Raw genomic sequence first — 12,364 nt, forward strand, 5'->3', positions numbered from 1 at the left:
CGGGTGACATGTAGGGACATTTCCACTTGACCAACCAAAATATGTGAACTACTTGTGAGCAAAATAAATAATATTGATTAATATGAGAGGTCGGATGTTACAAACGGTAACCAAAGCCACTCTCATATTGTTCTGTTTAGGATGGTAGAACAAGCCTCATCGAGGACGGTAAGGGGGAGGGAGAGGGGCCAATGTAGGCAAATCACACATCGCTATGTTATATCCATTATCCGCATGAGAGGTATTGGAACATAAGAAATACCGCACCTCAAATATCACCATTTGCATCGGTGAAGTTTCTACGGTTTTAGTTTCCCCCGTTCTATGTTGTGTTGATGACTGTTTCGAGAATGTGTTTAATATTTACCCTTTAATAATGATTAAGGAGTTTAATCCTTACCGTTAATATTATATTAATTTAAAGGTAAAAAACTTAATTTTAGTATGATGAACAACTATATCATACTTTATTTTTAATAATTGCTTAACATCATTATATCTTTATAACGAGAATCCTCTTTCTGAGTGTTTAGGTACATTTGTGTTGTCTTTGGAAAAAAAAAAAAAAAAAAAAAAAAAAAAAAAAAAAAAACAAGCGAAATCAAATCCTTCTGCAGAATAACATGTTAACAGTTCACAGTTAACATTAAAAGTCAAAGATATAGTACAAGTTCTTCAGAAACAATTGAAGGATCATACTTATATATATGTTAGCAACAACTTAATGTAGATGATGGAATACATCGAAAGAGAAAACAAGGCGAAAACATGTTGCCAAAACAGGAGTGCCGACGCTTCACTAACCGCATAACCCCTCAAACTAGCGATTGCACCAAACAAGATCGCACTCGGTGTTGTGTACTGCAACAAAAGCACAAACCGAAACATCTTATCGCCTTCGATAAGCAAACTTAGTCTGTCGGCTGCAAACACGACCCCGATTCCAAGCATAGGAAGAATCAAGAGTCGCGCAACCAGAATCCCGACTGTGGTTCGTATCCCCAGTCGGGATTCGTTAGGACCCTCGGCTAACATTCCTCCAAGAACCAACATAACCGAAGGCACCATAGCGCCAGCCATTATGTCTAGACTATCCGTCAAGAACGATAGTGGGGCGTCATCACCGTAAACGATAGATTTTAAAGACGGAACCATTCCTATAATTAAAGCTAGAAAAGTAGCGACCGTCGGTGGCTGAAGAATGTGTCGAACCGGGGTTTGCTCAGCTACAATTCGCATCTTTCGAACCATCCGTGGCTCCGCTAAGCACCTTATTGATTTAGGGCTTTGCGGGTGCTCACGCTCGTGCACGTCTTGTAGTGAATCAGGGTCTGGTATGGAAGACTGTGAGAAATCCGAGACATTAGCAAAAACCCGTGCAATAAACGGTGTTTTGCAATGCTCGGTCGCTTGGTCTTCCATACCAGGCCACTCTGCTTCATGCAGAAGTGGCCTACTGAGATTGTTCACAAGTAAATCCTCGTGAACGATCTCAATCTCCCCCTCGTCTTCCACAACTTCATAATACTCCAATGGTGGCTCCATCATATGGTAAACCAAAGTATAAACAAGAAGCACCGATACCCATTGCGCTAACGACACGTAAGCAGTACCCGTCGTATGGCAATTCGGGCTAAACGAATTATTGGCATTGTGACAAATCGACCCGACAATCGCTAACATAAGATTACCCGTGTTCCCAAAACCGGTAACAATAACGGTGAACCTGAAAAACTCCGGTGGCGGCCGACAAATAACCGCCACCAGAAGCCCCAAAAGGCAGCCAATTACAGTGCTGATGATGACATTCACAGGTATAAACCACCATAAAGCTAGATTCTGAACAGAAATTGATTGACCCAAATGAAAAAAGATAGTGCAGGGCAAAAACAGTGCAAAAACAAGTTTGCTAAGAAGCTTGAAAGTGGATTTTGGGACAATTTGAGTTTTTGGGTGTGCAAGAAGTGTACCAATAACAGCAAGACACAATAACTTCAACAATGGTACAACAGCATGTATCAGTTCTTGTTGACCAAACTTAACTTCTGAATCAGAGAACCCCATTAACAAAACTCGCAAGAAACTGGAATCGAACAACAGATATAATAACTCTAATGGGTCATAACAAATGTTGACAGATAAAGGTTGAAACTTTTGGGGCTAAAGTTATCAGATCCAAGAAAAACCTTTGATTATTGAGAGTAAAGAACAGAACTTTATATATAAACATGTGCAGCAATTAGTATACACATGGGGCTTACAGATAGGAGGAGAATCTGGAAAGCAAAGAGCTTGAACTGAAAAGGAGAAATAAATTCTTGAAGAAGAAAAGATGATTAAGGGTTGCAAGGAACAATCATAGAGGGGGGCCCAACCAAATAGGTTAAGCCGTTGAAGGGATAAGAGGATTGGAAGTTGGAAGAGTTGATATATTCAAACGTTAAATTTCATTGGAATGATATTAATTAATTATCATCCAAGTCCAAGTCATAGTAACATTAGAATTTTGGCCACGTATATTCACAACAATTTATGATATGTCCAATTTGACACGAAACTAAAATAGATGCCTTAGGTTACTCGGTATGGGGTTCGTCCCCACACCGTTTTGGACCGGCGACGCCCTCAACACCGTGCCGCCTCCTCACGTCGCGGCTTCTCCGTCGCTTTGTCGCCGTTTGAGACGGTCCAAAAGTGGGGCCTAGCATTTATGAATTTAACCGTTAATTAAAAAAAAAATTCCAAATTTTGAATAAAAACAAACGGTCAAAATTTTAAAATATATATATTTACCTTCCATTTTCACTTTCAATCACAAAATTAACCCCAAAATTTCATCTCTCTCTCACATAATTTTTATAAACCTTCTTCCACTATTTTATAAACATTCTTCCACTATAAACCTTTTTACACTCTTTCATGGATCCGTTCAACAACCCGGACAACCCGAACACTCCGAACAACCCGAATAATCCCAACAATCCGACCCAACCTAATGTTTTCTCGGTTCCGGGATATTATCCGACGCTAGAACCGAACCAATTCTCGCAATATTCATCGAATGCGTTTGCTTCATTCCAACACTCGCCAAACCAATTCGCTCAAATCTCCCAAAATCAAGCCCTTCAACAAATGATGATGTGGGGTGCTTGGAACTTCCCACCCGTTCAACCTCAACCGATCCCCACGCCACCCGTTCAACCTCAACCGATCCCGACCCAATCCGAACCCGAAAACGATGTGGAGATTGTTCCCGAAACCCAACCGCCTAAAGGGAAAGGAAAACGAAACAAAGGCAAGCAAGTGGTGGGTGATCAACCGTCGAAACCGAAGGCGACTAAGTGGACACCAATCGAAGAAGAAGCCTTAGCCAAGGCTTTCATTGGCACTTCTGACAACCCGACAAAAGGTTCGTATTTTTTTAAAGTTTTAATTTTTTAAAGTTTACATTTTTTAAAGTTTATATTTTTTAAAGTTAAAATTTTTTTTTCTTACCCGACAGTTTTTTTTTTTTTTAAGTTTTATTTTTTTTTTCTGTTAACAGTTGGTTTTTTTGTTTATTAGTTTTAAAGTTTTAATTTTTTTTTGTTAACAGTAGGTTTTTTAGTTTATTAGTTTTAAAGTTTAATTTTTTGTTTATTATTATGTTAACACTTTATATATTTTGTTTGTTTTTTATAGGTAATAACCAATCGGGTGAGGGGTTTTGGTCCAAGGTATTGGTCAAGTTTCTCGTCTTTATGGACCAAGGCCGTATCGAGATGTCGACTCGGTCTCCTCAAAGTGGCGGAAAATGAACTCGTCCATCAATAGGTTTTGCGAGAAATATAATAAATTATATACAAGTGACCGTCGTAGCGGGTGAAACGACGAGGATGTGTTCAAAATGGCGTTGGACAAGTATAAGGAAAAGAGTGGTAATACCAACTTTCCTCACGTTCGCGCGTGGATGGTTGTAAAAGACGAACCAAAATGGATGCCTATTCCCAACGAGGTGGCGATGGCGAAACGCCAAAAAACATCGGAAACGTGTAGTTTTAGCGCCGGTGGATCGGACGCGAGGTGTCACATAAACTTAAATGATGACGCCGACTTTGACGAAGAGGAGTACAATGTACATGAACCGGAGCGTCCACCGGGCCGAGACAAATCAAAGAAGGAGCGGGCCAAGGGGAAAGAAAAGGAAAAGGTGGACCCGAACATGGTTGAGTTTATGGAACACTTAAAAATGTACAACGACGTCTCGGCCCAAAAGACGAAGGCGAAGGAGCGGGCCGTCGAAGAAAAAAGTCGTGTATCGGAAGAAAAGTTCCGCGAGAAGGTCCGATTGGCGAATGAGAAAATCCGAATTTCCGATGAAAAAATTCGGCTCAAGGAATAGGAAATAATATCGATGAATGTCGAGGACGAACCCGAGCCGAAACGTTCGATGTTGAAAAAATTACAACACGACATCATGAAAAAACATCAAATTTTTTAACTCTATGTTTATTTTTATTAAGTCTTTGGTTTTTTTTTTAAGTTTATGTTTTTTTTATGTTTATGTAATGTGGGTTTAATATTAATGAAAATATTTTGTTAGTATATTTGTTAAATGTTAAAAAAAAAAATAGAAGACTAAAAAAAATAAAAAAAAAACATAAAAAGTGGTGGAGGACTATGACTAGGACCATCCTACCATGCCCTCTAGTTTTGGAGGATGGACCATCTTTGAGAGGAATATAACATGACGCCTACGTGACGGATCATCCTCCAAGAATGGTCCATCACCATACCTTGTAGTCTTATAGATTTTTCATTCCAGTAACAACGTCAAATCTCTAATATCTCATCTGACAATGAGTCAACATTCATTGTTTGCTTGCTTTTTATTACTTAAAACTTCGTGAAATTTGCGAGATTATGAATTATTTGAAGAGAGATTAAAAACAAAAAGATGAGGATAAAGAATGTGGACCCAAATATTTTGGCAGGTATCCAAAGTTCTATACTATCACTCGGCCTACCAAAATAAACACTAATTACTCGGCCCAGTGGCCCACCGCCCACCGGAGACGAAAATGTCTTTTATAAGGACAAAATATGAAAACGATTTGCAATATAATGATATCTACTTGACTACTTCGCATAATTAATTGAAGGACAAAAAATGAAAACGATTTGCAATATAATGATATCCACTCCACATAATTAATTGGTATACAATGGAGACTTTTACTTAGGATTATATAATACGTTAGAACTAAGCTCTATTTAAGGTGTGCAGCATGTTAATCTTTGAAATACAAAACAACGATCATATAACATCATCATCGTAGTATTATGACCGCTTGCATAGTTCTAATTATGCCGGTGCTAATTACATTTTTTTCTACTAAGAACAATACACACAAATACTATGATAATCATTAAAAACCAGGTTTTAGATAAGATTAATCCCAAGTTTACTAAAGTGACCCTACCAAACTTGTAAAATTGTAGATACCAATACTAGCCGATATAGTAATAGTTAACATCAAAAGTGTCAATGTCCCAATGACCAAACTTGGTCTATTGTTCATCAAACACATTTGCAACATCATCATGGCTTCACAAACATCTCGAATATAATGCTCGTAGTACTTCTTCTCCCACTCCATCCAATTCTCCAACCTCGTTGGCGGCATACTATCCATCTCCACCTCCCTTATTCGCATTCTCAACACGATCATGTTTTCGTCCACAATATTCCCTCCATCATTTGTCCCTCTTCTTGCATTGACAACAAAAGATTTAGCACGGTGATTGAGAACAAGCGCTTGAGAATAGCGTTGGCGCTGGTGGTGGCGGCGGCAACGGGAAAGGATGGGGTTGGAGAAAGATATTGCTTTCATTGCTTGTGAAATAGGCATTGTGTTTGTGAGTACAATGTTTCTAAAGAAGTGTATATATACAAAAATTGTGGGGGCTAGGAGTTGCAACTTGCATGTTGACTTTTCTTATGATCGAAAGAAATAAATAATAAACTACGGCTGAATTGTGTAAAAGGTAAATATTTTCAGGGGTCAGCGTGTAAAATGTAAATTGTATCCCACGTTTTATATATTTGTAAATGTAATTTGTATGAAGGTCAACTAAGTCATTATACGTTTTATATATTTGTAAATGTAATTTGTATGAAGGTCAACTAAGTCATTATAAACGCAACATAGTATTAATATCAAGATATAATCAAAGAATCTATAATAAATATATGGGAAAATATCACAGAATAGTAAGTAAGTTTTAAAAGTGTTCTAATTAGGTCACTCGTATCGTTTTTGTTCCAATTAAATAACTTAAAATTCAAATCAAGTCATGTCCTTTTTTCCATGTGTCAGGAAAAAAATGGAGCATAAGATGTTGGGGTCGGATTATTTTAATATATGAAATTATATTTAAAAAATTAAAAACACTTTAATTATATTAAAAATTAAAAAAACAAGTTAAAATTCATGTCATCACTCGACGTTAGCATCAAATAAAAGGGAAAAAATAAACAAAAATCCACATAACCACGGTTACGTATAAAATAGATGAAAAACACCTTAATTTTAATGAAAAATGACTGTTGAGTGACCTGATTGGATACTTTTGAAACTTGAGTGACCTAAGTAGAACACTTTTAAAACTTTATTACTATTCTACAAAATTACCCCAGTGTGGACTACTCTTTTGTTATCCAGGTTGCTTTTTTCTTGTTATAAATTAACTATTTATGTTAATTAGCTTGCTTAATAATGGTTTTTCTCATATTTATTGGTTTTCCTTCTTAATTAGTGTATAGACATTATGGAATGGGATCAAATACAAACACTTAAGTTTGTAAGAACCATAAGAACCAATACATAATTGACAAGTGTCCATCAATAAAAAATTAGTTTAGGGGTAATTTAGACTTTTTGACCATATTTATTTATAACTAATTAAAAATAATTACAAAAAATATAATCAGCACAACACTATATAATTAGCACAACATCATTAATCGTTCTTCATTATCAGCACATCGTCCTCGAATCGTTCTCCATTATCAACATAAACGACATTAGCACAACATCTTCAATCGTTCTCCATTATCAGCACACCAGATGTGCTGATTATATCTACTTTTGGTGTTTGTTTGTATTATTTTGTAATTAACACATAATCAGCACCTTATTAACACAAATATAAAACACCTTTTGTTAACTTTTTTTAAAAAACACTTTTATAAATACAAAAAGGTATAGCAATATGGTACTCATATTAAAGATAAAAAAATACTTGATTTTATGGTATATATTTTTAAAAAAAATAATGAAGTATATAAAAGTTATTTTAGTTTAAAAAACCTTGGTGGAATTTTTATTTAATAGAAAATGGTCAAATGACTAGCAATTTTACAAAATTACCCCTAATTTGTTAGTAGTAATTTTTAATTATAAAAGTTTTATTTATAATCAATATCAACCCTTGATTTAAATTAACAATGGTTCAGATCTGTTCTTACGGTTCTTATAATTAGCACTGTTTGTACAGGATCTCAACCCTAGACATTATTGCCTAGTGGAGATGGATATGATCGGATGGTTCCGCTGATGACACGATGATACTCTAGTAGTCCGTTAGTAATTCAAATTTGTCGTTAAAAAAATTATATGAGTAAAAAGTGTATGTAACTAATATATCTTTTATTTTAATTTATAAATACAAATAAATGAAAATTTAATGCAGTGAATATTTGGATTAATGCAGTGTATTTAAGGACAATAAAAATGGAAAATGTAAAATGGAACCGTAATGCAGTGTAAATTTACAATTTTTAAGGACAATAAAAATTGAATATATTGTTTTATTTACAATTTTGTGACATTGCTTTTGACTTTTAGCTTTGGCAATTTTAAGGACAATAAAAATTGAAATATTGTTTTATTTACAATTTTGTGACATTGCTTTTGACTTTTAGCTTTGGCAAAGCTGCGTAATCGTTTAACTTATTTAGATTATTTTTTATATGTTATCAATTCTTAATTTATCAATGTTTTTTATGGTTATTGAACAATAAAAAAATCATAAAGATAGTACTAGTTGGTGCAAGATATCGGGGAGCTTCATCTTTCACGTCAAAGATTTGGTGAATTTGCACGATTATAGTGGTGTGTCCGGGAACAGAAAGTTGGTTATACATGGGATTATCATAATCGCCTGTTGGAGGATGTGGAGAGCTAGGAATGATAAATTATTCTCGAATAAAGACCCTAATGTCGTGGAGATGGTTGCGGATATCAAGTCCTTGAGTTTTTTATGGTATAAACCTAGGTTTAAACAAGGGGTTGTGGATTGGGATAGATGGTGTATGTTTGATTTGACTTTGTGGTTTTCGGCTTGCTTTTCCCGCCTTGGTGATAGCTTGCCTTGGTTTTGAGGTTTTATAAAAGTTAAGTTTCAAAAAAAAAAAAAAAAAAGAAAATAGTTGTTGAATATTGGATGCAACTTTGGTGGGGACTCCTGGAACAACCTTCAAATATGCTAAATTATACACTAGCGTCTAAGTCTTTGACTCTTATATTGAAGTTTCCTTTATAAGGTTTACGGGACAAAGTCATAAAACGATATCAAACTTCAAAATTATGCTATTTTATACCATCATTTACACAAATATTAATTAAATAGAATAATCTAACATTTGGACCCTTTTTTTTTTTGAACGGCAAATTTAATAAAGAGTAAATTGCTAAAATAGTCCCTAACGTTTGTTTACATTTGCTAGATCCATCCAAAAAAAGATTTTTTCTCATATGAACCACTGGGGTTTCAAAAAAGTTGCTAAATCCATCCAAACTTCAGGGACGATTTTAGCAATTTAATAAAACAAACATTTTTTGGATGGATTTAGCACATGTGAACAAACTTCAGGGACGATTTTAGCAATTTACTCTATTTTTTATTTTCATCTTTTTTATTATATATCTTAATTAACATAAAATATATTTATTTTTTTATTTTCATCTTTTTATTAAATTTCTTATTTAACATAAAATCTACTAGTTTTTTTTTTGAACGGCGAATTTCTACAACATGCGATAGATTCGCACCTGCTTTTGCAGGCCCTCCACCCCACTTTGGCCAAGACTATGTCGTCTTAACCGGGCTCACGCTTGGCATCAGAGTTTGGCTTGGCGCTCCCCGACAAAATTTCCAGTCTACTGCCATATGAGAGTAGTTGCACCCTCCACAAGAGCCGAAAACTCTCTGGAGTAAATGTACTGTAATAAAAAACTCGGCTGTGCTCTGCGGGTTTTGAACCTGTGACCAGGCCTTCACCCACTTCATAATAAAGATTAATCATTTATATTTTACAATTATGAATACGGTTTTATATTTATAATCATCTAACCATCTAACTAAGTCTTTTAAAATGTAAACATTTTACTCATTACTAATCCTTTAATAAAGTTAATTATACGACAAAATCTTTTCAATGGTTTAATTTGTTACCTGTTTAGCAAGAACGTGTATTTTATTTTATAAATGAACAAAAAAATACTGTGTGAAGGCCTGGTCACAGGTTCGAAACCCGCGGAGTACACCCGAGTTTTCTATTACAGTGCGTTTACTCCAGAGAGTTTTCGGCTCTTGTGGAGGGTGCAACTACTCGCATATGGCAGTAGGCTGGAAATTTTGTCAGGGAGTGCCAAACCAAACTCTGATGCCAAGCGTGAGCCCGGTTAAGACAACATAGTCTTGGCCAGAGTGGGGTGGAGGGCCTGCAAAAGCAGGTGCGAATCTATCGCCTGTTGTAGAAATTCGCCGTTCAAAAAAAAAAAACTAGTAGATTTTATGTTAAATAAGAAATTTAATAAAAAGATGAAAATAAAAAAATAAATAGATTTTATGTTAATTAAGAGATATAATAAAAAGATGAAAATAAAAAAAATAGAGTAAATTGCTAAAATCGTCCCTGACATTTGTTCACATTTGCTAAATCCATCCAAAAAAAAGTTTGTTTTTTTAAATTGCTAAAATCGTCCCTGAAGTTTGGATGGATTTAGCAACTTTTTTGAAACCTCAGTGGTTCATATGAGAAAAAATCTTTTTTTGGATGAATCTAGCAAATGTGAACAAACGTTAGGGACTTTTTTAGCAATTTACTCTTTAATAAAAGAATTTGTATCCACGTACATAATTGGAAAAACGAATTCAGAATTGAATAGTAATATGTAAACAAACATATAATTGATCGGATTGTAAATGTCCCTAAGGTTTTAAAACAATAGGACAACAAGTCATGTCAAATTGAGTGGGTCAAAATTTCTCATTAGCCATGTTAATCTAGGTGCATCCCCCTTGCTATTCCTAATTTCTAAGCAGATATGATTGTTTCCTTTTAACAGCATATGGATTGAAAATATGCTATACGCCAAATAAAACTCATTTTCACATTACGCGTCATATTGTTAACTCGAGGCTCGATGGTTATTATTTATAAAAACATGTCAATTTTAAATGGTTTATAAGTTGAGTCGGTGATGGATATGAGATGTCCGAAATTAATTAACGTTGCTAACAAGATATTATGATCCAGAGAGTTACAATTTGGACGACGAACAAAGGAATAATATTTTTTAGATAAATATGAATAATATTTATTAGATAAATGTTATAGTTCACAAATACGCGATATTTATTTAATAATATTTTGTTATTTATTTATTTAATTAAAAGATAAGTAAATAATAATTAGATGAATACTATAGTAGATCAATATTATTTATAATATAAATAATGTGTATATTTTTATCTATTAGATAAATAAAATATGTAAGTGCTAAATATGCATTTTTGTTAGATAAATAATATTTATTTAATATTTATAAGATAAACTAAGGTTAAGACCCGCCTGCGTTGCGGCGCGGGTATATCGTAAACATTGAATGGATTAGTCCAAACATTATATGAAGCATTAAACATATGAAAACACACATTTCGATGTATCCAGTTGAACTCAATGTAACCTGTATAGGCATTGTGATTGGATCAAACATAAAGTAAATCAAACTTATATCGAACAATCATAACGTATTATATGTGACCCAACTCATACATAGAAAATGTAACGGGTATTAAGGAAAATATGCACATGTAATCGAAGGGGATTAATTAGCGCTTTCGAAAAAATGGGAGAAAAAGAAACCATAATTTGACTTCACTCGGTTCGAAACAAACTTTACGAAACATACATAAAATAAACACGAAAAGATATTATATTTGACATTAATCATTTCCCAAAAAAGTTTACGTCGAAACGTAGAACAACTTGAATTTATACGAAAACGTACATAAAAATATGCACGTAAAAATGGTTTCTTTAAACGAAAACGTATTATATTTGACCTGACTCGTGTATAAAAAAAGTTTGCGTCGGGATGTAGAACAAATCATATTTATACATACCCGTACATAAAATATGCACATAAAAATAGTTTTTAAGTAAAGGAAGTATAGGGGTAAACCGAAACAAAATATTAGTAAAAATTGTAATAAGTTAAAAACGTTCGTAAAACCGTGCCAAGTAGCACCAATCCCACAACCACATCGACTCTCAACATCGTAAAAATAAAATCGATAAAATGGTAAAAATTACACTAAACAAAAAGCAGACTGAAATCGTTGAACCACGCACACCTGTTACAGTTTGTTAATGCAAAGAAATTAACCAGAAACGTAAAACGTAGAAAATAATAACTTAGTCGATCTAGGACCCGCCCGTTGCGGCGAATTTTAAAAGGGAAAACTTGGACGTGTTGCGACAGGTTTGTCAAATATGAAAAAATAGAGCAAAAAACGTTGAACCTCACATCCACGCTACGACATGTTAACTCGCAAAATTTAGAACGAAATATAAAACGAAAAACTTGCGAAAGATAAAAAGTATGGGGGACCAAAGTTGCAAATAATAAAGTTTTGTGTTAAATTATAAAAGATGAAAAACTTTGAGTTAAAGATAAAAATTTCCAATGAGTTAAAATGTAAAAGATAAAACTTTTAGACTGAAAGTGAAATATCAAAGTGTTTTTTTTTTTTTTTTTTGAAAAATTCCCCAAGCTTGGGGTACAACTCCAAATGCACAAAAAATTTAGAACAAAATATAAAACGAAAAAAACTTGCAGAAGATAAAAAGTATGGGGGACCAAAGTTGTAAATAATAAAGTTTTGTGTTAAATTATGAAAGATGGAAAACTTTGAGTTAAAAGTAAAAATTTCGAATGAGTTAAAATGTAAAAGATAAAACTTTTAGGTTGAAAGTGAAACATCAAAGTTTTTTTTTTTTTTTTTTTTTTTTTTTTTTTTTGAAAAACTCCCC

The 12,364-nt window shown here is 33.9% G+C and overlaps 3 protein-coding genes across 3 annotated transcripts; 1 reads left to right on the top strand and 2 right to left on the bottom strand.

Moving 5' to 3' along the window:
* Positions 1-597: 597 nt before the first annotated feature.
* Positions 598-2,406, bottom strand: LOC110878967 (protein PIN-LIKES 2). Its single transcript, XM_022127368.2, has one exon. It carries the CDS (start codon positions 2,062-2,064, stop codon positions 700-702), a length of 1,365 nt encoding a protein of 454 aa, XP_021983060.1. The 5' UTR covers positions 2,065-2,406; the 3' UTR covers positions 598-699.
* Positions 2,407-2,919: 513 nt separating this feature from the next.
* Positions 2,920-3,797, top strand: LOC118481788 (sporozoite surface protein 2-like). Its single transcript, XM_035977054.1, has 2 exons — positions 2,920-3,409; positions 3,682-3,797. The coding sequence occupies exons 1-2, from the start codon at positions 2,920-2,922 to the stop codon at positions 3,795-3,797; spliced, it is 606 nt and encodes a 201-aa protein (XP_035832947.1).
* Positions 3,798-5,447: 1,650 nt separating this feature from the next.
* On the bottom strand, positions 5,448-5,891 carry LOC110876499. Its single transcript, XM_022124670.1, has one exon. It carries the CDS (start codon positions 5,889-5,891, stop codon positions 5,448-5,450), a length of 444 nt encoding a protein of 147 aa, XP_021980362.1.
* Positions 5,892-12,364: the final 6,473 nt, after the last annotated feature.

Source organism: Helianthus annuus, chromosome 9, assembly GCF_002127325.2.
Source record: "Helianthus annuus cultivar XRQ/B chromosome 9, HanXRQr2.0-SUNRISE, whole genome shotgun sequence".
Classification (NCBI taxonomy): Eukaryota; Viridiplantae; Streptophyta; class Magnoliopsida; order Asterales; family Asteraceae; genus Helianthus; species Helianthus annuus.

Bases quoted from the DNA above. Each gene is read 5' to 3' on its own strand.
- LOC110878967 (XM_022127368.2), bottom strand. From the start codon at position 2,064: ATGGGGTTCTCTGATTCAGAAGTTAAGTTTGGTCAACAAGAACTGATA.
- LOC118481788 (XM_035977054.1), top strand. From the start codon at position 2,920: ATGGATCCGTTCAACAACCCGGACAACCCGAACACTCCGAACAACCCG. The intron at 3,410-3,681 runs GTTCGTATTTTT...TGTTTTTTATAG, and splicing joins TTCTGACAACCCGACAAAAG to GTAATAACCAATCGGGTGAG.
- LOC110876499 (XM_022124670.1), bottom strand. From the start codon at position 5,891: ATGCCTATTTCACAAGCAATGAAAGCAATATCTTTCTCCAACCCCATC.